At 40.0% G+C, this 23371-nt stretch overlaps 1 protein-coding gene across 3 annotated transcripts in view; it reads left to right on the top strand.

Annotated features, from left to right (window-relative positions):
• map1aa (microtubule-associated protein 1Aa) overlaps positions 1-21475 on the top strand; it is a 50443-nt gene extending 28968 nt beyond the window's left edge. For 2 of the 3 annotated variants that reach the window (XM_036584365.1, XM_036584366.1), the window contains 5 exons: positions 7288-7370; positions 7500-7640; positions 8133-15180; positions 15833-16065; positions 18003-21475. In XM_036584365.1, the coding sequence (XP_036440258.1) occupies positions 8283-15180; positions 15833-16065; positions 18003-18158 (7287 nt within the window). In that variant the 5' untranslated portion in view covers positions 7288-7370; positions 7500-7640; positions 8133-8282 and the 3' untranslated portion in view covers positions 18159-21475. The remainder of the gene's footprint in view (positions 1-7287; positions 7371-7499; positions 7641-8132; positions 15181-15832; positions 16066-18002) is intronic. The other variant, XM_036584367.1, reaches the window with a different exon arrangement.
• Positions 21476-23371: the final 1896 nt, after the last annotated feature.

The raw sequence follows: 23371 nt of genomic DNA on the forward strand, positions 1-23371 counted from the left end.
CCATTCAGTATTCATTTGCTTCAGCTGTCGGCTATAATAGATCTATTACAGTACAAAAATAAGCATAACAACCACTGTTTGTCCTTTGTTATATGGGTTCTGTTCCCAGCATCACCCTTGCTTGTTAACAAGCCATTTGATCGACATAAACTCATCACAGTGGTTTTGGAGGCATATAGAAGATGGTTCTCGCGTAGTGGTCAGAGGCCTTAACAGGATTAAAGACAGACGCCCCCCCCGTTTATTAAAGCACAAGCCTTAGATAACTGTGTAAAACTGGGACACACTCGCTCTCCCTCTTTCTCCACATCTTATCTCATTTTCTGTCTTCCTGAGTTTTTTTCTCTCATATGTTAAGGAAGGACTGAGTGGTGGTGATGGACAGGATGCAGATGAATTGATATAAAAGAGCCTCATCATAATGCAGCCTAATATCTAGCATTGAGAGAGAGCATTTAGTGTAATGCAGCTAATGTACGTTCTATTCAGGGATATATTACTCATTTACTCGTACTATTACATTACTGTTTGCTCATGTTACAGAAACAGTTTAATGAACAAATTCAGTTTTTGAACGGGATCCAGAAATAAAGACGGGTTTCAGTTCGTACTTTGGTTTGGAGAGGAATTCGTGCAAAACCGAAAAACAATAACTGCGGTAGACAAAACTGAAATGCAATGCACATGACATACTAGGCCTATATATTTTTTTCCATAGAGACATGCTGAATACATGCCAAAATAAAAAAAACAAAACCACAGTTGTATTGTTTTCACATCACTTGACATCTTAATTGAAAAACAATACATGAGGATTTGCATTTAAAAAATGAAATGCAGAATGTGTGTCAGAACTGAACACAATCCACCTTGAAATGTAATGAAGACACGGCTGTATTGCTTTCCACTGTGCAGTACTTTGCCTCATTGAGATGCAGTCATAACAGTGGAATACAATGCACACGTTACATTACCTTTCTGTCGGTGACATGCGGAAAAGGTGCCAAAATGAAAAGCAAAACCTCTATTACAATGTTTTCATGTTGTTTGACTTCTTTTTTGTAATTCAAATGAACTTTCCTCAGTGAACTGCAGCCAAAACAGTGAAATGCAGGGCACAGAAAAGATTGCATTTCACTGCTGTTGGAAGAAAACCTTGTATCTTCTGTTTTCTCGTTTTTGCACTTTTTTACAAAATTGGAAAATGCCAGCTGACCTTTACAATGTGCCATTTCATAATGAACGGACCACCAGAAATGCTCCAAAAGTGCTTGGAAAGAAATCATTCCAAAGAAACCATTAACTTCTATTCAAAACTATGAATGTTTTCTCCTTCTCCTGTTTTCTTCCGACAGCAGCGATTTAAAAAAAAAAAGAACATGTAGAAAATGTTCTGATATAAAAGATAAAAGATTGATTACATGGATTTAGCATTGTTTAAAGTACTGCATGGTAGAAAACAGTAGCTGTGCCTTCATTACATGTCAAGGTTGAGTGTATTCAATTCTGACACAAAGCTCAGCTTTTCTAATTTTAAATGCAAATCTGCATGTATGTGAAAATGATGAAATAGAGGTTTTGTTTTTCCTTCTGGCACATATTCTGTATGAATTAATGTCAAGTATGCATTGCATTTCACATTTTCCCACTGTACTGATTGCTTTTTTAATTTGGCACAAATTCCCCTCCACTGGAAAGCGACTGAAGCTAACGTTGTTTAGCATTTAGCATGATGTTTATCCTTTAACGCGATGGCAATGAACAGATATACTTTGCCTATATAAAAGTCAGGATGTTGTACTTCACTACTTCCCTGCCATGAAGCCAATTCCAATTAGAAAACAAAACCATAGGTTTTAAGCGTAATGGGTTCTAATGGTCCTTTTTCAGCAGGGTTTATACAAAGCATTTACATCATAGTCTACCTATTTTACAAATTGTAGAAGATGTTGATGTTTTTGGTCAGAAATTGCAGAAATTTGGGTCAGAAAGTTTGCACAGTTACCTTCTGGAAAATGGTTGTGTGAAAATTAGCAAATAAGCGAATTAGCCTGCTTGCAGATCTTGTGACCTTTGAACAATTCTGACCAGAAATTATGGCATGTATACAAAATGTAACAGGAACGTACCCTTTGTTACCTCAGTTCACGCTGGGAAGACCACCGCTGCCCGTGTGGAGAGAAAACCAATTAGCTAAGAAAGCTTACACAGCATGTTAGCGGTGTTAGCCTTAGAGCTCCAGTGTGACATTAAAGGTCTCTACACTTAAGGTAACCCCTCAACCTCCAAGGAACTGTGAGTGATTCCAGACTTGCTCACTGTTGTAAATACATGCCTTTTTTTAGCTTAGACGTGGTTAATGAATAATACTTCTTAACCTGACTGAATAATATGGGCTTTAATGACTGAATAATAGACCTAGAGTTGTTAACAAGTCAGAATTGTTCACAGTGGTGGTGATAGGAACCAGATGTCCAAGGCATTTATTAACTCTAAAAGCTGCCTCACAAAAAGTTATTACATGTTACCTGATATCTGAGATGAAGTTTAGACCTGAAACATATTCACTGTGGAGAGGAACATGCAGAGTGTTGTGGCACAAAATAGGAGCCTAAAAGAAAACTTATTATTTTACCATTATCAATATGACATAGAAACATATCATTTTGGATATAAATAAAATGGGTATATTTGCGTTGTAGACATTGTGACCCCGGTTCCTGTCACCATCACTGTAAATAAATCTGAGTATGTTTCTCTACAATGAACCGTTTGATATTAAACCATGCAGGAATATGCAGAAGGTTGGGGAAAAATGTTGTAATTTCTCTTTAAGGGGTTAAAACAAATCAATTTCATCAGACTGTCCATATAAGTCACTAACTGCTGTCATAAATTGTGAAGTTTTTCTTGCCTGAACAGCTGCTGAAATGCTGTTGTGTTGTCTTAGCATTCAATCCCAAGACAGCATTGGCAGATTGAGATGGATTTATCCCTGCGTTTGTGGTTTAATCTGTCACTCACAGCTAACACAGTTTCTTTACACAAATTCTCCCTCTAGAATGATTTATTCACTATTTATTAGTTTTTGGACATTTTTCCCAAACAGATGCAGATATTTTCAGTATGTATATGTATATGTTTAAATACACACATTATCAGAGTAGAAATTCAAATAAGGCTTAGATACATGGCAGAAAGCAGCAGGCTTAAAAAGTAATTATACTCTGATTTCTTCTTGGACTGACAGTAACTGTCAGGTTTCCCATCATTGGGATTTAATTAATAACCAAATGGCATTGTCTACATGCAGATACTCATATTCAGTATCTTTTCTGGCAGGTATTCTAAACTATGTTAAATTTCAGAGTCACAAAGGCATTCAGTTATAGTCCAGTACAAAGATGAGTTTGTTTCCAGTGCGGTTCCATTTCACCTGTCATAACCCACATCTCTCCCAATAAATATGAAGCATTATGCTATGGAGTTCAGACTGAGAATCTTTTTTCCCTCCTTTTTAATACACTGGGGAGACGTGCAGTGGAGCAGAAGTTTAAATGACCCAAGCTCTGGGTTAACTGTCAGCTCCAGTACAATATGCCTACAAGAGGAGTGTAATCCACTGCGCAGGAGGGAAGAGCCTCATGCTGTAGTGTGTTTTGGTCACGTTGTCAGCGTTGTCACATGCTAATGTGGGTCTTTAGGTCTACATGGCTTCTCTGGAGGCTGTACTCTATATTTAAAGTAATGCATGGAAGGAAACAACTGAACCATGCTGTGCATGTTTACTATGCATAGACACATAAAATGGGTCGTTGTGCATACAGAAACAACACTTCATTTCAAAAGTAAATATAGGGGTGGTTAATATGATGATATTTGTCATTATTGTGATAAATTATCATATGCCACGATATGCTTTTTTGAGCATGTTATGAATATCGTCAGTACTTACATGCTGAATGCAAATCATTCATAGTTTCTGTAGTGTTTTATGAAATGTGGCAGTGCTGGCCCTTTTTCTGTTACATATTGTGTATCGTAAAATTTTTTGACGATTAACGCATATTAATATGCATATTTCAGCATATTTATAAGCTGTATCACCCCCCCACACTTTCTGCATATATGCTGTATCACCCACCCCTAGTTTCTTGTTTAGCTTCTATTGTCTTATTTTGTATTCTACACTAATGCTTTGAATTTACATAATTTCCACGAGTAAAAGATGTTCTTTTGACAATAATTGTGTTATTTGAGTTGTGATATTTTAAATGAAACCCAATTTTTTGTAAGTCAAAATTTAGGCAGTGTCAACATTTAAAGAACTACCACTATGCAGTACATTGAGTCCATATATAGAAACAACTGAAAAACTGCCCAGATTAAATGTATGTGATGAACCAGCTCATTTATATATGTGCTACATATTCGTAGTGACTAAATATTAAAGATCCCATGTCACAGAATTCCACCCGGTTTATGAATAAAAAGGCTTATTAGTCAGTAACTACAGGGACTTCAATGCAAAATAATGGAGCTTATCATAGGTTATAGAAGTGTGTAATAATACTTTGGGTCTGCCGGCGGGCCCATGGCTTGTTAAGGGGTTAAATAAATACATTTCATGTATTGTGCAAAGATTGTTAATGTTTCAAAATGTACCATTCACTCTACAGTCCATACGGCCCATATATACTAAGCTGCAAAAACAATCCATTTTGAATTCGTTGGTTTTGTGATGTCACAAAAAACAGCTTGTTTACATATATGCAGCAGCCTGCAGGCCATTACATATATCAGTGTTATAAGCACAGTAACGAAAACAGCCTGTTTAGTTCTAAATAAACAGAGGTTGGAAAGTAGTCATTTAAAAATGAATTATGACCGATTTTGGAACGTAAAACCACACAAACATTGTTACTGGACCTTAGGGGAGAAAAACAAAATGCAAGACAAAATGTAGGATATGGACCCTTCAGTGTGGAAATGATGTACACATTTGAAGTAACTTCAATTCAAAGCAGTTTCCAAAGTGTTATGAGTCTGAATGTGCAATGTCACTCGGACTGTCTCTTTTGACCCTATATACCATTATCCCCGTTTTCCTCGACAGCACATTTGAAGGTCATATCGACAATACCTCAGGCACAGCACTTATGCATTAAACATTGTTTGTCAGATTGACAAAGTGTCCCCTAAATCAAGGCATTTTGAAGCTGTTATGAAAGTGAGCCTAGTAAAAGGCAGGGTTAGTCTGGAAATTATGTGCCCATTTTCCCTCAAGGGGACCTCTCTTTTGGGAAAGAGCTCCTAACCAAAATGATGCAATTAAAGATGCTTATCTGTTGGAAATACTCAAGAGACGCCAGCTTTCTCATTTTCAACAGTGCACTAGAGTGCTAACTGTTATACAAGAGCATGCCTCTTGTCCTCACTGAGATTTACAGTAAATTCATTGCACTTGATGCCCGGACAGTTTAAAGCAACATAACGGCCATTGGATGGAGAAGCTTCTATCATATTTGGCTATATTTTGTTTAAACTGACTTTGTTTAACACAATTATTCTCTACCCATTCTTGCGTTGCCCTGTTTTACCCAGCAACATATCCAACTCTGAAATGCTAATTATGTGAGGTTCTTATGTGTGTTAAGCTGCTGCGAGAGTGAGAAAAGCCCTGGCAAATCATCTGTCTGTTATTTAAGACCCAATGCCCGTGCTCCTCCCTGACTGCAGTGGAAATTACCCACACCCTATGGAAAGAGCTGTTATGTATCTCTGTCTTTCATGCAGCCAATGAGAGATTAATGCTTAATATAGCATGATGTGGCACCTGGATGTCTCTGCATGATGCTCCTGTTCCCTTGCATTTTCATATGCAGCAGAGGGGTGGGCTGCTTTTTTTTAACCCACCCCCCCCCCTCGCAGAAATGCTGCAATGCGTCGCGCAGCTCCAAGACTGGGTCAGTGTAACGCGGCTGGCGGCAATCATTCGCTCGTTCGCCGTCTCCATGGCAACAGCCAATAGATTTGCATGCAGGAGCTTTGCAACATTGTTTTGGTTGCATGTAATTTAAAAGACTGCTCTGCCAGAAGATTAGGGAGGTGTTGCACAGCAGGGGTGCAATAAAAAATACAGTAGAAACAACATTTTTGTTCCCAATAAATTCCACTATAGCTTTAATATACTTGCTTTCCAGGATATCGCCTTATGCTGCAGCTGCATCAATTGTGTATCCAAGACAAATGTATGCTTGTCTTTTTGAAATTGTTCATTAAAAGAGATTTCCACATATAATTTTTTTTTTATATAATTCAGTCAATAAGATGTAAACAAAGTCAGTCAGAGTGGTTTGATGAGAAATTGTTAATTGTTGAGAAACCTGCCAACACAGATTTTTTTACAGTGGTGGTGATAGGAACCAGGGGTCACAATGTCTACAACACAAGTATTTTATTTACTGTTCAAAACCACCATTGAACCTACATCTGTCTTATGAGTATTTATATATAATGCTGATGATGGTAAAATTGAAAAAAGAAAAAAAGTTTTCTTTACAAAAAGTACATTTTAGGGCACAAATTGTAACACAACCAGACTGGTCAGGCGGGTGCTGGTTACTGGGGTTCAAGAGAGACATAGTCAAAAAACAACCCAAGGTCAAAACCAGAAACATCCGAATGTACATAACAAAGGTGATCCAAACAAAAAATCCAAATGGGAAAAGACAAAAGGCAGAAAGCAGAAAAACAGGCAAAAGAAATGGTACACGGGATAAACAAAAATACAAGAAAATTGCTCAGTAGGTCTTTAGAAGAAGCAATATCTTACAAACATCTACAATACAAGCCCGGGCTTATATACTAACTAAACAAGACGTCATAATCAGATTCAGGTGAGGCATATCAATATTCAGGCGAGGGAGAACAGAGATTGGTTGGTGTTGGTGAGGAAACTCACCTCATGTGAGTCCACTGAGGAGTAAAGTGTCCCAGTCATTCGAGTCTTTCATGAGCGCAGGGTCAGATGAATACGTGACACAAATTCCAAGCAGCATATTCATAACCATTTCATGTAGTAACTTTATGTGAGGGAGCTTTTAGAGGCATAAAACTCTTCAGACATCTGGTTCCCATCACCACCACTGTGAACAATTCTTACTCTATACGTTTTTTAAGTGAAGCATTTCACATCAAACTATTCTGACTTTGTTTACATCTTATCCATTTAATAATGCAGATGTTTTGGAATTCCCCATTTAAATGTCTGTTTCCCTTCTGCAGGACAAAGACTTCTGCAGTACAAGAGTGATGTCCTTGAGACAGTTGTGTTGGTGAATCCATCTGAGGACAATATTGCGATAGAGGTAATAATAGTGGTTTATACGTAAAGCTTTACAAGCTTCTCTTACAGAGTTGTAATATTTACGCTACAAAGTCACAGCCTGAATAATAAGTGCTAAAAACACCTGCTTCCTTTTTATTCTCTCAAACAGATCAGAACACTGCTCTGTGATTCAGCCCAACACAAGTTATTGGTCCTAGGCGGTCAGAGCACTGAACAAGGTGGTGACATCATCCTACAAAGTGGTGTCTTTGGCTGGAAGAATTTCTCTGACATCATCACAAGTCAAAGAGTAAGCATATATTGTATTTACACAAATCTTTAAATCACAGGCTTATTGTTTATGAGGCACTGACATGGGAATGGCAAAGGTAAAAGGTAAAGGTAAAAGGTAATTGTGGGCCAGTGCTTTTATGAATAAAATGAATAAAGGATGCTTTAGCACCGTAGCTCAATGTTGCCTAAATGTTTTGCTTTTCTAAAGTTCAACAAATACATCATTAAATATTGGTTTGAAATATCAGTCAAATCTAAACATCTGTCCAATGCTGATACAGTTTTAATCATTTAGATGTCAACACAGCTATGATATCTAGATCATGGTGCATCCCTAATTATTATTCCCTTATTCATTTTTAGGTTTAATCATGTGAGTTGTGTAGTTAAGCGTGATAAATCGAAGTGTGCTCCCACATATAAAACCTATGAGGGGTTAATTCAGTAAAGAAGTATGTTGCACGTTAATCTATTAGACCATTTTTTTTCTTTTTCCCCTTTTTTCTAGATTAAAGACTTCCTGAGCCAGTCACATCCAGGCGAGCGAGGGTGTCTGACTGTGTGCTGTGCAGCAGAGGGGGCCTGGAGCTCCCTGGAGCTCAACCAGGAGCAGTACCTGCTGGACATTCGACTGAACCCTGAGCCTGTGCTGCCTGAGATGGAGGGCGTGACAGAATTTACAGAATATGTCTCTGAGACGGTGGATGTCCCTTCCCCCTTCGAGCTGCTGGAGCCTCCCACCTCAGGGGGGTTCCTGAAGTTGTCCAAGCCATGCTGCTACATCTTCCCTGGAGGCAGAGGTGATTCGGCCCTGTTCGCGGTCAACGGCTTCAATATTCTGATTGATGGTGGCTCAGACCGAAAGTCTTGCTTCTGGAAGCTGGTGCGACACTTGGATCGGATTGATTCCATTCTACTTACCCACATTGGAGCAGACAATCTCGCTGGGATAAATGGACTGTTGCAGAGGAAAATTGCAGAGCAAGAGGAGGAACAATCCCAAGGCTCCAATGCTTATGGGGACTGGATGAAAAACCTGATCTCACCCGAGCTTGGTGTGGTGTTCTTCAACGTTCCAGACAAGCTAAAGATGTCAGAACCAACACTGAAAGTGAAGAGGAGTATCGAGGAGGCCTCATTGACCTTGCAGTACCTCACCAAGTTGGGAATCAGGCCTGAGCCTCTGTATCGTGTTGTTAGCAACACAATTGAGCCTGTCACACTTTTTCACAAGCTGGGTGTCGGCAAGTTAGACATGTACATCCTGAACCCTGTCAAGGACAGTAAGGAAATGCAGTTCTTCATGCAGAAGTGGGCAGGTAACAGTAAGGCTAAGACTGGCATCATCTTGGCGAATGGAAAAGAGGGAGAAATTTCTGTTCCATACCTCACATCAGTAACGGCCCTTGTTGTCTGGGTTCCCGCTGGCCCTACTGAAAAGATAGTGAGGGTGCTGTTTCCCGGAAATGCCCCACAGAACAAAATTTTCGAGGGCCTGGAAAAGCTACGACATCTTGACTTTTTGCGTTATCCTGTTGCGACTCAAAAAGACATATCATCCGGGGCTCCCCCTCCAGTCATTAAACAAACTAAACTGAAGCCGAGGACCGATAGCAAGGAAAGTCTTAAATCTTCGCCCAAAATGCATGCCACTACTAAAGCAAGCAAAAAAGAGGCAAACGAAGACACTGAGTCAAAGAGCGACTCTGTAAAGGAGAACAAAGTCGAAAAGAAGCCGAAGAAATTGAAGGAGAGTGTTCCTAAACCTAAATCTGTGAAAGCCCAAACAGATACAAAAGATACAGTGAAGCAAGAGAAAAAGAAATTGCTGAGAGAGAAATCTCCTAAAAAGCATGACAAAGATAAGACATCTAAAATGGAGGAAAAGAAAGATAAAGAAAAGACAGAGATTAAGAAAGAAAAGAGGGAAGTGAAATCTCTTAGGAAAGATGACAATAAAGAATCCAAAATGAAAGAAGAAAAGAAGACTGATGCAAGTAAGCCAGAGTTAAGGAAAATCACTAAGCCTGATTTGAAGCCTTTCACACCTGAGGTCAGAAAGACCCTGAATAAAGCAAAGGTTCAGGCAAAGCCGAAGACGGAAAAAACAAAAGCAGTCAAAGAGCAAGAGAACAGGCCTGCCGCTCAACAGGTTTCAAAGGAGAAACAGGAAAACGACAGATCCCTGGTCTCATCCCCAGAAGACCTTACCAAGGACTTTGAAGCACTGAGACAAGAAGAGCTTTCTGAGAGCAAAGTGCTTCCAAATCTTCAACCTACAGCTTTTCCTGATGCAAAGGTCCCTCATATTGAGTCCCCTGACGAAGGAATAACCACTACTGATGCTGAGACTGAATCGCCTCATGAGGAAAAAAAACTATATGAAGGAAAGCCAAGTAAATCCCCAACAAAGAGTTTAGAGAAATTTGAGGATGAAGGTGCTGGTACAGAAGAAGACAATGAGGAGGAATACAACATAGAGACCAAAACAACAAAAGTTTCAGATGACACTGGGAAGGCAGATGAGAAGAAATGGCAAGAAACGAAGGTGAAAGAAGAGGATTTTGAAAAGAAAACAAAAAAGAGTGACAGTGAGGAGGAAGAGGATGTCATTGAGAAGGCTGAGCTGGAGGAAGCCGAGGATATAGTTCATGAGGACGAGCTGAAATACAAGTATGAGGCAGCCAAGAAAGAAAAACTCGACAAGGACTGGGACGCCAAAGAGAGCGAGACTAAATTAGTTAAACCTGCTGGAGCCACCGAGCACATCTCTTTCATCCAAGACGAGACCATTCCAGGATATTCGGAGACTGAACAGACCATTTCAGATGAGGAGATACATGAAGATGCAGAAGATAGGATCCCTCATCTCAGTTATGATGTCGGCTCTTATGACATTTCCGTCCCTGATGCGCCTGGCTCGTTTGACACCATTCATGGTGTAAAAGAGATGAAACCCCCATCAATATCTGTTCCATCTGATCTAACAGCTAAAGAAAGTAGCGTGGGCCAAGAGACAGCTTTATCAGCTTTTGCCACCAATATTATTGCCGCACCATTGGCTGAAGAGGAACATATATCCTCAGCCACCTCCATTACAGAGTATGATAAATTATCCTCATTCGCCACATCTGTCACTGAAGATCAGTCTATTGCATCTGTGACAGCACCTCCTACTGAGGATGCAGGGAAAAGCTCCTTGTTCTTGGACACTGTTAACAGTATACCATCATCTAGTCGCACAGAAGGAAAGGAGTATTTACACTCAGCTGGCACAATCTCTCCAACATCATCTTTAGAAGAAGACAAGTGCTTTAAGTCACCTCCATCAGAAGAGTACCAGCCTATTGTTCCAGAACTGGAAGCTACCGTCAAGCCCACCACTCAGGCCCATGAAGATGATGATGAAGATGAAGAAGAGGATGAAGACCAGACGCCAAATGTTGACGTGCCTCTCGGAAAACTGCATGAAGGTTATGCATCCGCTGCAATGCAAGACCAAGAGCAAGCTTTTGATAAGTCCCCCTCCCCAACTGCACCTCTGTCCTCACCTATCCCGCAATCGAAGGATGAAAAAGTGGCTCCTGTTGCTCAGGATGAGCCCACCAAAGCAGAAGTTGTTGAGAAACCTGTACCTTCTGCACCCTTCTTCTCCAGCACACCAGAAACAAGTGGAACTTCAGAACCAGAAGAGAGATGTCTGAGTCCAGATGATAGCACCATGAGAATGGCCTCACCTACACAGTCAGGTCCTACTAGCAGTGGTTACTCCCCTACTGAGGAGAAGGCACCGAAGTCCATAACTTTGGAGAAAGAAGACATACATGACGTTCAAATGTTTGCAAAACATGAGACAGTGCCATTAAGCGATGCTAATAAGAAGACAGCATCTGTGAAAATAATGGAGGATGAAGATGACCCATTCAAAAAGGGCTTTTCAAGCACAAGGGCAACGTTTGATGATTCAGGTGAAGAAGAAGAGGAGGAGGAAGAGGAAGAAGAAGAAGAAGAGGAAGATGACTATTATAAGAAGCAAGATTTTAAGACCTGCAGTAAAACTAAATACAAAGAAGAGAGGGAGAGCACATTCCTGGATGAGGAATATACATGCGAGCCACAGTCTCTAAAAGAGGAGAAGCTATTTGGAAAAGAGAAAGAGGAAGCAGAGACGCAACAGAAACCACAGGACGTGACCCATTTGGATAAGGAACGCAAACCCCAGATGCTCGGCTTTGAGGAGGAGGAAGATAGTGAAGCTGAAGATTGCACTTACTCGAGTGTAAAAGAGCCTCAGGGCAAGTTAGATTCAATGTCAGTAGGCCAAGGCAAAAAAGATGTGTCATTCTCAGAGACAGATGACACAACAGTGACCTCCAAAGACAGCGATAAAAGTGTACACTTCAACTTGTACTCCTTCCCTGAGTGTGAGAAGGGTCATAAGGAAGAATATGTGCGGGAAATAAGGCAAGATACACCTTATGTTGGTAAGAGTTTTACATATTCCGATGTATATGACAGTAAATCTAGTTCAGTGGATAGTTCATACTCTCCTAATGTACCAAAGGACTTCATGGACAAATTTGATGAGGATGATGGCGTCCTGGAGGACACAGAGAAAAAAGATAGCACATTTAGTGCCAGCTTAATGGAAACTACAAAGATGTCAGATTTTAAAGAATCTCCTCTAAAGGAAGGGTCTTCATCATTATTCAGTGAACCAAAAACCACATATGGGGCATCATATATGGGTGACGTTTCAGAAGAGAAATCTACAGACAGTTTGGCTAAAGCTGAACCAGAGATGGCTGAAAAATCCTCACATTCCTTCCTGCCAGAAAAAGACCCCTTTTCTATTAAGTTTGGTCAGCCCACTGTCAGTGGAAAGACAGAAGTGAGTGCAGCAGCATCAGGCGATTATCTAGATGACTTCACCGCTTCTGGCTTTTCCACAGTAACTAGTAGTCCTGCGGTAGCTCAGTCTTTTGGTGATGTGAAAGGAGCAACTGCAAAAGACATGAAGATGCTAGCACATGGTGAGGAGGATGATGATGAAGAGGAGGAGGAGGAGGAGGAAGAAGAAGAAGATGAGGATGATGACGAGATGTATGGAAGACGTGTCAGTGATAGTGACCAGGAGAAGGGTGCGAAAGACAGATCAGAGAAAGAATTCAGCCAATTTGGTGGTGCTACCTGCACAGTGCCTCCTGAATTCAAGGAGGAAAAGAGGGACCCCTTACAAGACTATGGCTTTAGCACTGACAGTTATGGCAAACCCCCAGCCCCTGCTCCATTTGAACCCACTGGGAGCCACAAGAGCCCTGAGGAAACATTCAAAGTGGCTAAAGATGAAGCCTCATCTCTATTCTCCGGCAGCCAGATGACAGAATATTCCTGTGGGTATGAATATTCTTACGGTAAGGAGAAAGATTCTTTCCCATCCACCAAGTTTGAAGAGAAGGCAAAAAAAGATGACAGCTATGACCAGTCTTACTTACCTCTCTCCACAAAGCCAAGTGACGATAAATACCATCATGATGAGAAAGATCTTGAATTTGAGAAGCAAAAAACACCAGACGTTTTAACCAAAAAGCCTGGAGACTCAGTCTCACCAGGCTTCAATTATGCAACTGCAACAGCCACGGCCTACTCTTCCTCCTCCTCCTACAGCCACTCTTCCTCTGCTTCTGCCTCTCTCTCTACCAGCCGCCAGTTTGTAGACGAGCTAGAGACTCCTGCCAGTGCTGGATATGAATATTCGTCCTTCAAGGACGAACATTCCCTTGTGATGGATTCACCCTTCTCCAGTTCCGGTGGGCTAATCAAAGATGAATATTTAGAAGTGTCAGAGAAGCTGACTCCAGCCACCACCACAGCTGAGTCCACCTCTAGCCTTGCGAGGTTTTCTCCATTGTCGCCTTTTGAAGAGATCAAGCCCTTCCCTTCTCACTCAGTCCCCTCTGCAGATGATAAGAGGGAAGAACTTACCGGCTCTGCCAGTGGTGCTTTGGACAAGGGTCCCCAGGGTGCATGCTTCTACAAGCCAGAATGGGGGGATGATACAAATTTGCAGGCTGAATACGGTGCTACTGGGCCTCTGTCCCAGGCCGCCGAGAAGGACCCCTTGACGAAAGCTTTGTTTGGCACTTCTTTACCGCCTCATGCCGATGTCCCTGAGAAAAAGTATTACGAAGATACAGAGAGTAGCGAAGAGGAGGAAGATGATTACATGTGCGAAACAGAACAAGACAAACTACAGTACCAAAGATCGCCATTCACAGCCCCAGCAGACAAGAAAGATAGTCCTTTTTCCTTGACGGAAAAACTAGCCATGGACACATCTGCCAGTAAGGTAGGCGCACTCCCAGATGTGCTTACCTATACTTCTTCAGCACCACAGCCTACAAAGCCAGATACTGCAAATGGTCCTGCAGAAATTAGCATGACGGCACCAGACGCCTTTGGTGGAGTAAGTAAGCTAACATCAAGCCTGTCAAAAACCGAAGTGAAAAGTGAGGAATTTGAAGCCGGCAAGGTTAGGAGTCCATTTGAATGGGAAATGTTGCAGCAAAGAGGCGTCTACCCAGGGGCTTCACCTCCTCACTATCGCCATGAGGATGAGTATGAAGAAGAAGAGGAAACGGAACCTGAGCACCCACCCCGTCCTCTTTCCCTCGCATCTACGGATCAGTCTTTTCCATCCTCCTACTATAAAGAAGACCCAGGCAGGAGGGATGACTCGGATCATCCTCCTGACGTGTGTATGGGTGCCAGCCCCTTCTCCTCTTCAGCTTCACCAGGTTACTCATCCTCAGAGTACAAGCAGAGGAAAGGAGACACCTCCCCATCATTCATCAACCCAAACCTTTGCCAGCTATCCAGTGACGAGGACGATGAGGAAGAAAGAAGCCAGGACACTGATCAGCAGCAGCCTTCAGGCAAGACAAGGTACCACAACCAACCTCACCATCATTCTCATAGGGAGGATAGCGAATCGCAGCACCTCTCTGGAGCAGCAGCTGCAGATATGGGCCTAGCTGGAGAGGACACGCCCCCGACCTCTGTCAGCGAATCACTGCCCTCGCAGACAGATTCTGACGTTCCACCAGGAACTGAAGAGTGTCCGTCCATCACAGCCGAAGGCAATGTGGAATCTGATGAGGATGCAGATTACCTCCCTGTAGATAAGTCATCTGGAGCCTATGGGGGAAAACATTATTCATCTAGGTCTTCAGAGAAAAACCACGATCCACTGCCCTCACCCATGATGGATCCGGCACCTTATCCCCCTCATCCTGACGTATGCATGGTAGACCCAGAGGCACTGTCCAGCCTCACTGACAAATCCCTCAAGAAAGATCCCAAGGCAAAGGGCCTGCGTAAATCAGGCAAGTCAAAGTCTCCAGCCAGGAAGGCTGATGCCAGACATAAAAGGTCCCCGTCAAAGGACTCATCTCCTCGCACCACCTCTCTGAAGAAGAAGGACATAGAGGATGATGTGTCCAGGTCAAGTCACAACACGGGACGAGGACTTGTCAATGGAATTAAAAGTATGTCAGGTATGTGTTTGGATATATTAGGCTCTTACTTGCAGTCTCGATAAATAGTGAACATTTGATGAGTAAAGCATCCAAGTACTTGACACTGGAATTAAAATTTTGTGAAAAATGTATCTGAATGTGTTAGGTGATTTGCAGTTCTGCTACGCAGTAAACACTGAGTGAGTCAGGAGCAGCTTCACATAGCCTGTCATGCATGGAAGAGGACCACCATTCAAACAAAAACTTGACACAGCATGAATGTTTATTCTATTAATATTTTACTATTACTACTATTATTGTTATTATTACCAGTAGTAGTAGTACTATTAGTTGTGGTTTTTGGTGGCAGAAGAACAGCTCATAAACAACTAAAATGTGATTAAATATGTACTTAAAATTAATAATAAAAAAAATAGGATTTCATGTTTTAGTCTACAACGATACCAAGGTGAAAACTTTATGCAGTAAAAATTGATACTTAAAGCAAAAAAAATGAAGGTAATTTGAGTTTGAGCCCCCTGGTGTAGAGTTTTGTTGAGAATATGCATTTGAAATACTGTGGTTACCATGGTTACAGCATACAGTTTTTAGTCAGGGTCAACTATGTGATTTATCACTGTTTATGTGGCATTGTGACACCTTTTAATAAATCTATTTTTTATTTCAACAGTTTCGAACACTGCGAAATCCAGTTCCGCTGCACCCCCTGGTGCTCCCATCTACGTGGACCTGGCCTACATTCCAAACCACTGCAGTGCTAAAAATGTTGACCAGGAGTTCTTCAAACGCGTGCGCTCTGCCTATTATGTAGTGAGTGGAAATGACTCCAGCAGTGGGGAGCCTAGCCGTGTTGTCCTGGATGCACTGCTGGAGGGAAAAGCACAGTGGGGCTCAAATCTGCAGGTAGAGTGTTACACAAGACATTGTGCCTGTTCTGTGAAGGTCAACAACAACATGGCATTTTAAAAGTTAATTTAGTAACATTGATGAGGAAAACACCAATACCAGCCAGCCAGGTTTTTGCATGGCTGCTGAACAAAGATCATTGGGACTCATTCACCAACATCTTCCCAAGTTGTTTCTTAAATTTGTTCTTGAGAACTGTCCTAAGAAGGTCTACATCGGATTTATGGCGTGTTCTAAAAATGCAGAATTATTCGAACCTTTGCGCTCTTGAGTGTGTGTAGATTCTGTTTATACCAAAGAACAAATCTCAAATAAGAAAACACTGGTTTAAAGTTTTAAGAAGACTTTTTTTTAAGAACAGTTTGTGAATGAGGCCCAATATGTAGTCTAGTATTTGTAATAATAATACTATACGGATTGTATTATAGGAGATTTAGTGAAAACCTTTGTATAGGTAGTAATTTTACATTAAAATATGTTTACAGCTAATCTTCACTGGCACAATAATTTTGTATTTCATAAAATGTAATTCTATAAGAGAAGGAAAAATGTTCTTAACTTTAATGTATGTTTATAAGTAATTTTGGACTGTTTCTATTGGTGCATTCCTCATTAAATGTTCACACAATGTAATGGGCAGCTGACATTTTAAAACTGTAAGAAAAAGAAAGAGGAGAGTTGCAAGGTTTTGATATAACAACAAACAAAGTAATGCTAGTTCATCATGGATCTAACTAATCTGTAAGGAGGAGGAATGGATGACTTTGAAACTAGGGAATAAGAAAATTCACTGCAAAAAATTATACCTTGGCAAATTAAATTAATCTTAAATGAAGTTTATATCCAATATTTCTCAATTTCCTTATTTTGCATTGTTGTAAGAATAAGATTGACTTATTTTAAGTCATTTCTTGTAGTAAAGATTTCTCTTTCCATTGGCAAATTATGTTGCTTATTTGAAAAAATAGTGCTGGTAGTTTTGCTTTTTTTAAGAAATAGTGCTTGAATCAAGCAAAATTGTCAGCCAATGGAATAAGACACATTCTTAAATGGCTTGTGTCATGGAAAAAGACAATTTCGGTCCATGCAGCTCATATATATGGGAACTGAGCTGCAAAAACCATTGCTTTTGTGATGACTCTCATTATTCAGTCTACTGTAGTTTAGCTCCGCCTATTCGCACTGAAGTTATAAGGAGTGTTTCAGTTATATTAAAAATATAGAGCAGCTAATCAGAATAGAGGTCACTTACATGTGTCAGTCTTAAAGGCACAGTGGCAAAAACAGCCTTATTAATTCTAAGGCAAAAAGAGAACAAATACATAAATGATACACCGATCAGGCATAACATTATGACCACCTCCTTGTTTCTACACTCATTGTCCATTTTATCAGCTCCACTTACTATATAGGTGCACTTTGTAGTTCTACAATTACAGACTGTAGTCCATCTGTTTCTCTGCATACTTTGTTAGCCCCCTTTTACCCTGTTCTTCAATGGTCAGACACTGCTGTGTCTGATCCACTCATACCAGCACAACACACATTAACACACCACCACCACGTCAGTGTCACTGCAGTGCTGAGAATGATCCAACACCCAAATAGTACCTGCTCTGTGAGGGTCCATGGGGGTGCTGACCACTGAAGAACAGGGTAAAAGGGGGCTAACAAAGTATTCAGAGAAACAGATGGACTACAGTCTATAATTGTAGAACTACAAAGTGCACCTATATAGTAAGTGGAGCTGATAAAATGGACAGTGAGCGTAGAAACAAGGAGGTGGTCATAATGTTATGCCTGATCGGTGTAGATGATATAAAAAACTACAAAAACTGCATAAGTGGACCTTGGGGGAAAAATGAAAAGTAGGATATGGGCTCTGTAAATTTCAACCCATCGCTATGCTAAAATGTCACTCTGCCCTGTTTTAGGTGACGCTGATCCCTACTCATGACACCGAAGTGATGAGAGAATGGTACCAGCAGACTCACGAGAAGCAGCAGGAGCTGAACATCATGGTCCTGGCCAGCAGCAGCACTGTTGTAATGCAGGACGAGTCTTTCCCTGCCTGCAAGATCGAGTTCTAAATCTGGCATGGCTCCCAGGTTCACACTTTTCTCAAATGGTCCCTTATAGCCTTATTTGTGGTTTATTCAGCGCTCCAAACCCTTTGATAGCAGTTAAAGTCCTCCAGAGTTCCTGTTTGTCCAAAAACGGTCCTGGTTCTAATGATTCCCAAACTTCACTGAGCATATAATTGAACGGCAAAAACATTAGGAGGATGTGCCTTTAACTTTTGAATTAGTATCTCCCTTTAAGCCTGGATAAGTAAGGAATACAGTGGCAATCTTCTTGATCTTTTTTGGTCAGTTTGAATGCTTTTTCGTGTTATTCACAGATCCCTGTTTTAACTTTTAACAGTTAGATTTATCAAAGCACAAGCGTACTTCTTGTTTTACAATCTGCAGCACCCCTTGAACACTTGAAGACTGAGTTTCTGCCAGTTTTAACTGTCATTTATTCCTATCCGATTTACGCATCATTGTACTGACCTACACATACACTGTCTGCCTATATCTCTCTCATACATACGCACATGCACTACACAGGCAATCATGTTGTAATCGAGTTACCTCTCCTTCCGAAGCCGATTACACCACCAGAGATGTCCAGTCTTTTACACTTTTGACAGATACATTGAACGCTGTCCAGATGTCATGCATTCAGTACTTTAAGAAGCTTATTCTGGGGCTGTGCTCTGTAAGTCAGTGGCTCACTTAGCTAATAACACCGTGATGCAGAGGCACATGTATTTTGGGAGTGGAGCTCAGTTCAGTTCGTTTCTGCCTGCATACCTTTAACCGAATCGAGAGGACCTCACAAGCCGAGGAAGAATCAAGTAATACGAGGCAAACTTCGTCAGATGTACTGTTTTCCGTCTTAATGTAAAAGTGAAGAATTAGGTTTAGATGTAAGGTTAGGCTAAGTCAGTGTTTACTGATGAATATTAACGTGCTGTAAGAGGTGTACACTAACAGAGTTAATCATTATTTTTAGATTTTACAGAAGAGCAAAGGGTCTCGTAATTGTTATTTTATTACCTTGTATTTTTAAGTGTTTCCCAATTGCAGAATATTCTCATTAACTGCACTTTAATTCCTCTCATTTAATTCAATGCATTGTAAATATGGCTAGCAGATTTATTAATTTAACGGAGGTGGGAAGAGAATGAGAGACTGTTTACGTCAAAGCCAAAGGAACAAGCAGTGGAGTGATTGCGAACGGTGAACGATTTGACTTACGAACGTTCTGAATTACGTTATGCTGTAGAAAGTGTGTATTGCATAAGGTTACATGTATGAGGCCGAGCTACGGCAAAGCTAAGGTTTTCTAAGAACTCCGTACAATTTCAGGATTACATTTGGTTTGTTGGATCAATAAAAAGCACATTGTGACATCTACCAACATCTTAGCAGTAACTGCCAGGCTTATCTTTGATCGTTGTTGAAGTCAGTACAAATTGATTATATATAGGACATTTGATAGTAAATCACAGTACCGTTTTAAGGTTTAGACGACTTTTGCTATTAGAACAATGTGGTTTTATATGTATGTCTTCATTGCTCAACATATTTCCCAAAATATTATCCCCAAAAGCTGGAAGAGTTGCTAATTTGTATATTTCCAAAAATATATGCAGATGAGCTAAAAATCAAATGAAATAAACTAATGTGGTGGCTGGGGTGCTATTAGGTTATTATCAGAATGTAAAATATGACGGTTTGGATGAAGTTTGGCAACGTTTGTTCCCTTAAAAAACAAAATAATGAGAAAAAATAATAATAAAAATGTAGGCCTGTATGAAATGCATGCATGTATATTGCCAAGAGTCGACAAATGAAAATAATACTGATGAACCTGCTTTGAAGTAATGCTTTGATTTTAATGCGCTTAAAAGAAACTGGGGTGAAATGGGATATTCTGCAAGACAGTTCCCCTTCAGTTCTCTCTCACAATACATAACATACTTTTTTTTTTCATTATAATACCAGATGTGTGGTTCTGTCCATGTACTCTATGCCAGGGCCAAATAGTGGAATTTTAACCCATTCATGTCCAGTATGGTAAATAAAACATGTTCTGAGTGGTCTAAAGTCATGAAATGTTGTTATATATTGGATAAACATCTAAGAGTACCTGCTTTAATTTGTTTACATATCATTTCCATACTTTTATTACAAATCAATGGGTTGTCTATTGTTTTGTTAAATATGAGTGACCAAAAGACTCAATTTCATGCAATAAGTGATTAAAAACTCACTTTTTTAGACATAAACATGTATCTAATTACTACCAGCTCAGAGAACATATGGACCAAAAGAAAAAATAAGATGCCTGATATGGACATAAATGGGTTATTTTATATTATTAGTCTGGTTCATTTGTTTCATTCAAAGTTTTATTTTGCAATTTAGCCAAGTATGCGTTACTCTGGATCAGACAAATTGTGGATTTATTTCTGGAAAGACCATGGAGCATGTCCAGCTGTTCAGCATTGGCCATTTACTTCTAGCAGAGGAAAGATATCTGAACAGTTAGCTAGCTGTTTACTGTGAGCTGTAACTTTCGAGTTGCTGATTATATTGAAGTGCTAAGAGAAGACGCTCACTGCTAACATGTAACTCATCGTCCTTCATGTCCTTTTGAGTCACCATGGACTTAAATTCACTGCTTCAACTTGCATTCAACCTTACAGAAGCAACAAATGTTAGCAGACCAAACAAACAGTACTATACAAACACACCGACGTGTACCTGACTGCCAGATCAAGTGACCAAATCACTGATCGTCTTTTATATTTAAGGTTTATAAGTGTCTGTTTTTGAGAGAAAATGAACAACTAAAAAAAAAGATACAAAAAAGAGAAATCATCAACGTGCCGTGCAGAGCATCCAGTTGCATTCTCAGATATCCATATCATAACCATATCGAATCATTCAAATACTGCATTCCGTTCAGCCTAGCTAGTTTCTGCATGTGATCTTAAATTTGAACTTGTATGTTCTAGTTAATAATGATATTAAATGAAGTGCTATTTTAAAGATATATATTTAAATGCTAAGTGTCTCAATGGTCTCGATGGCACATATAACCCGGCCGCGCTGTCATTTTCTCTGTGCGTTGTTTTAAAGACGATACTGTGTACTTTTTCTTCAGATTTCCTTCTCTTTTTTCTTTTGGTTTTAAGTTATTTTTGCTCTGTGTTTCTGTTTATTCCCATTTATTTTATGTGCAATATTCTGTATCTTTATTTAGAATTTCTCTAAATGTAGAATATCTACAGATTTGTTGTAAAAGGGTAAACCTGGTGATCACCAATAAAATACAGTCGTTGAAAAAGATGTGACGAGTGCTTGACGTGGTTGAATTTGCTCTGTATTCTTCAAAGTAAAGGTTCTTGGCTTGAACGAATAGCCAGGGCAAACCTTCAGTAGAATCTCTACACAGCTCATTGACAAAAACAGTTCTTTTAAACCCCATATGTCAAACACAAGGCCCGCGGGCCAAGTCAGGCCCGTGACACGGTCATATTCGGCCCACGAAATTATTTAAGTTTTCTATTCTTAGTAACCCGTTTCACTCACACTACAGTTCCCAGCATGCACTGCAACACAGTGTGCTTTCTGACCCCCTTCTTCTAACAATCTCTGGGCCAGCGGTCACACAAAAAGAAAAGATGCCTTGGTGTCAAGCAAATAGGCAGTTTTAAAAACTACCTAAAACAATTTATTTTTATTTATAATTATTTTTAAGTAAATATTCAATGCCTAATTTGCATATTTTGAATAAACAATGGCCAGTTCAGCTCATGGCAAAATGTTAAGTAAAAATAGAATAAAAACAGCTGGTCCAGAAATCTGCTGAGATTTTTTAACATGGCTCTTTTAGTGGTTGAGTTTGACACCCCTGATTTAAAGTACATATAGAAAGATTAACTAAAAGGGGTTCTTCTATGCTGTCACTCCAAGAAACCTTCTTGGTACACACTTAAAAATAGTACTTCAAGGGTTCTTTAGTAAAGAAAATGGTTCTATGTAGAACCATAAACACTCAAAAAACCCTTTGCATGGTTAAATGGCTCTTTGTATCATGATATGGTTCTTCAGATTGATGGAGAATGTGCTATAGATGGTTCTATATAGAATTACTCTTATTAAAAATGGTTCTATATAGCACCAAAAAGGGTTCTTCTACTGTTACAAGCTTGACATCGAAACACTAGCAGAACCCTTTTTGGTGCTATATAGAACCATTCTCAAAAAGTTTCTATATAGAACTGTCTACAGCATATTCTCAATCAATCTGAAGAACTCTTCAACCCTAAATCATGCAGAGGGTTCTTTGAGTGTTGGTTTTATACAGAACCATTTTCTCTACTAAAGAACCCTTTAAGAACCATCTTTTTTAAGAGTGTAGCTTTCAGTATATTTTGGTTCATATTTGTAAGGGCATTAATGTTGGAGGTATTCATCTGTCATTAGTTTGCAAGGGAACACTAATCCTTAGTGGGGTCTCCAAAGGGGGGGGGCGTTACGCAATGCTGCTTGGATGAAAGAGAGACGGAGACCTAAATTATCTCTGCATCTCCTACCAGGTCAGTGCAGTAGAATAATGCAGATATGTCAGACTCTGCATCATCACTGCTGTAGAGGTATGTGAGCCCTATTTTTTCCTATGTGCCAACAATGTGGAAACAATACTGTTCAGTTGGTTTGAATTCCCACTCAAATCTACAATGACTTCACGTCTCTTCTTACCTCCTTGGAAAATCTCTGTTGCATCTTCATTTTATACAGGCAGTTAGCTGGTTAGCTGGGAGCCTGTGTGCATTTTAAGTTTAGCAACAGCAGATTTAGCAACAACTAGTAATCAAAACTATCAAAAGTCCATGAAATAAGCTTGTGAGAACTTGTTTGATGCACAGTAGAGAAAATAGTTCTACATAGAACTACGAACACTCAAAGAACCCTTTGCACGATTAAAGGGTTCTTCTGTTGTTGACACTGTAACTATAGCAGAACGCTTTTTGGTGCTATATAAAACCCTTTTCAAAAAGGTTCTATATAAAATCATCTACAGCACACTCTCCATCAATCTGAAGAACGCTTTCATAATACAACAAACCCCTTAAATATGCAAAGGGTTATTTGAGTGTTTTTGGTTCTATGTAGAACCATTTTCTTTACTAAAGAACCCTGGAGGAACCATCTTTTTAAGAGTGTAGCTAGTACGTGACCAT

Source organism: Colossoma macropomum, unplaced genomic scaffold, assembly GCF_904425465.1.
Source record: "Colossoma macropomum unplaced genomic scaffold, Colossoma_macropomum, whole genome shotgun sequence".
NCBI lineage: Eukaryota > Metazoa > Chordata > Actinopteri > Characiformes > Serrasalmidae > Colossoma > Colossoma macropomum.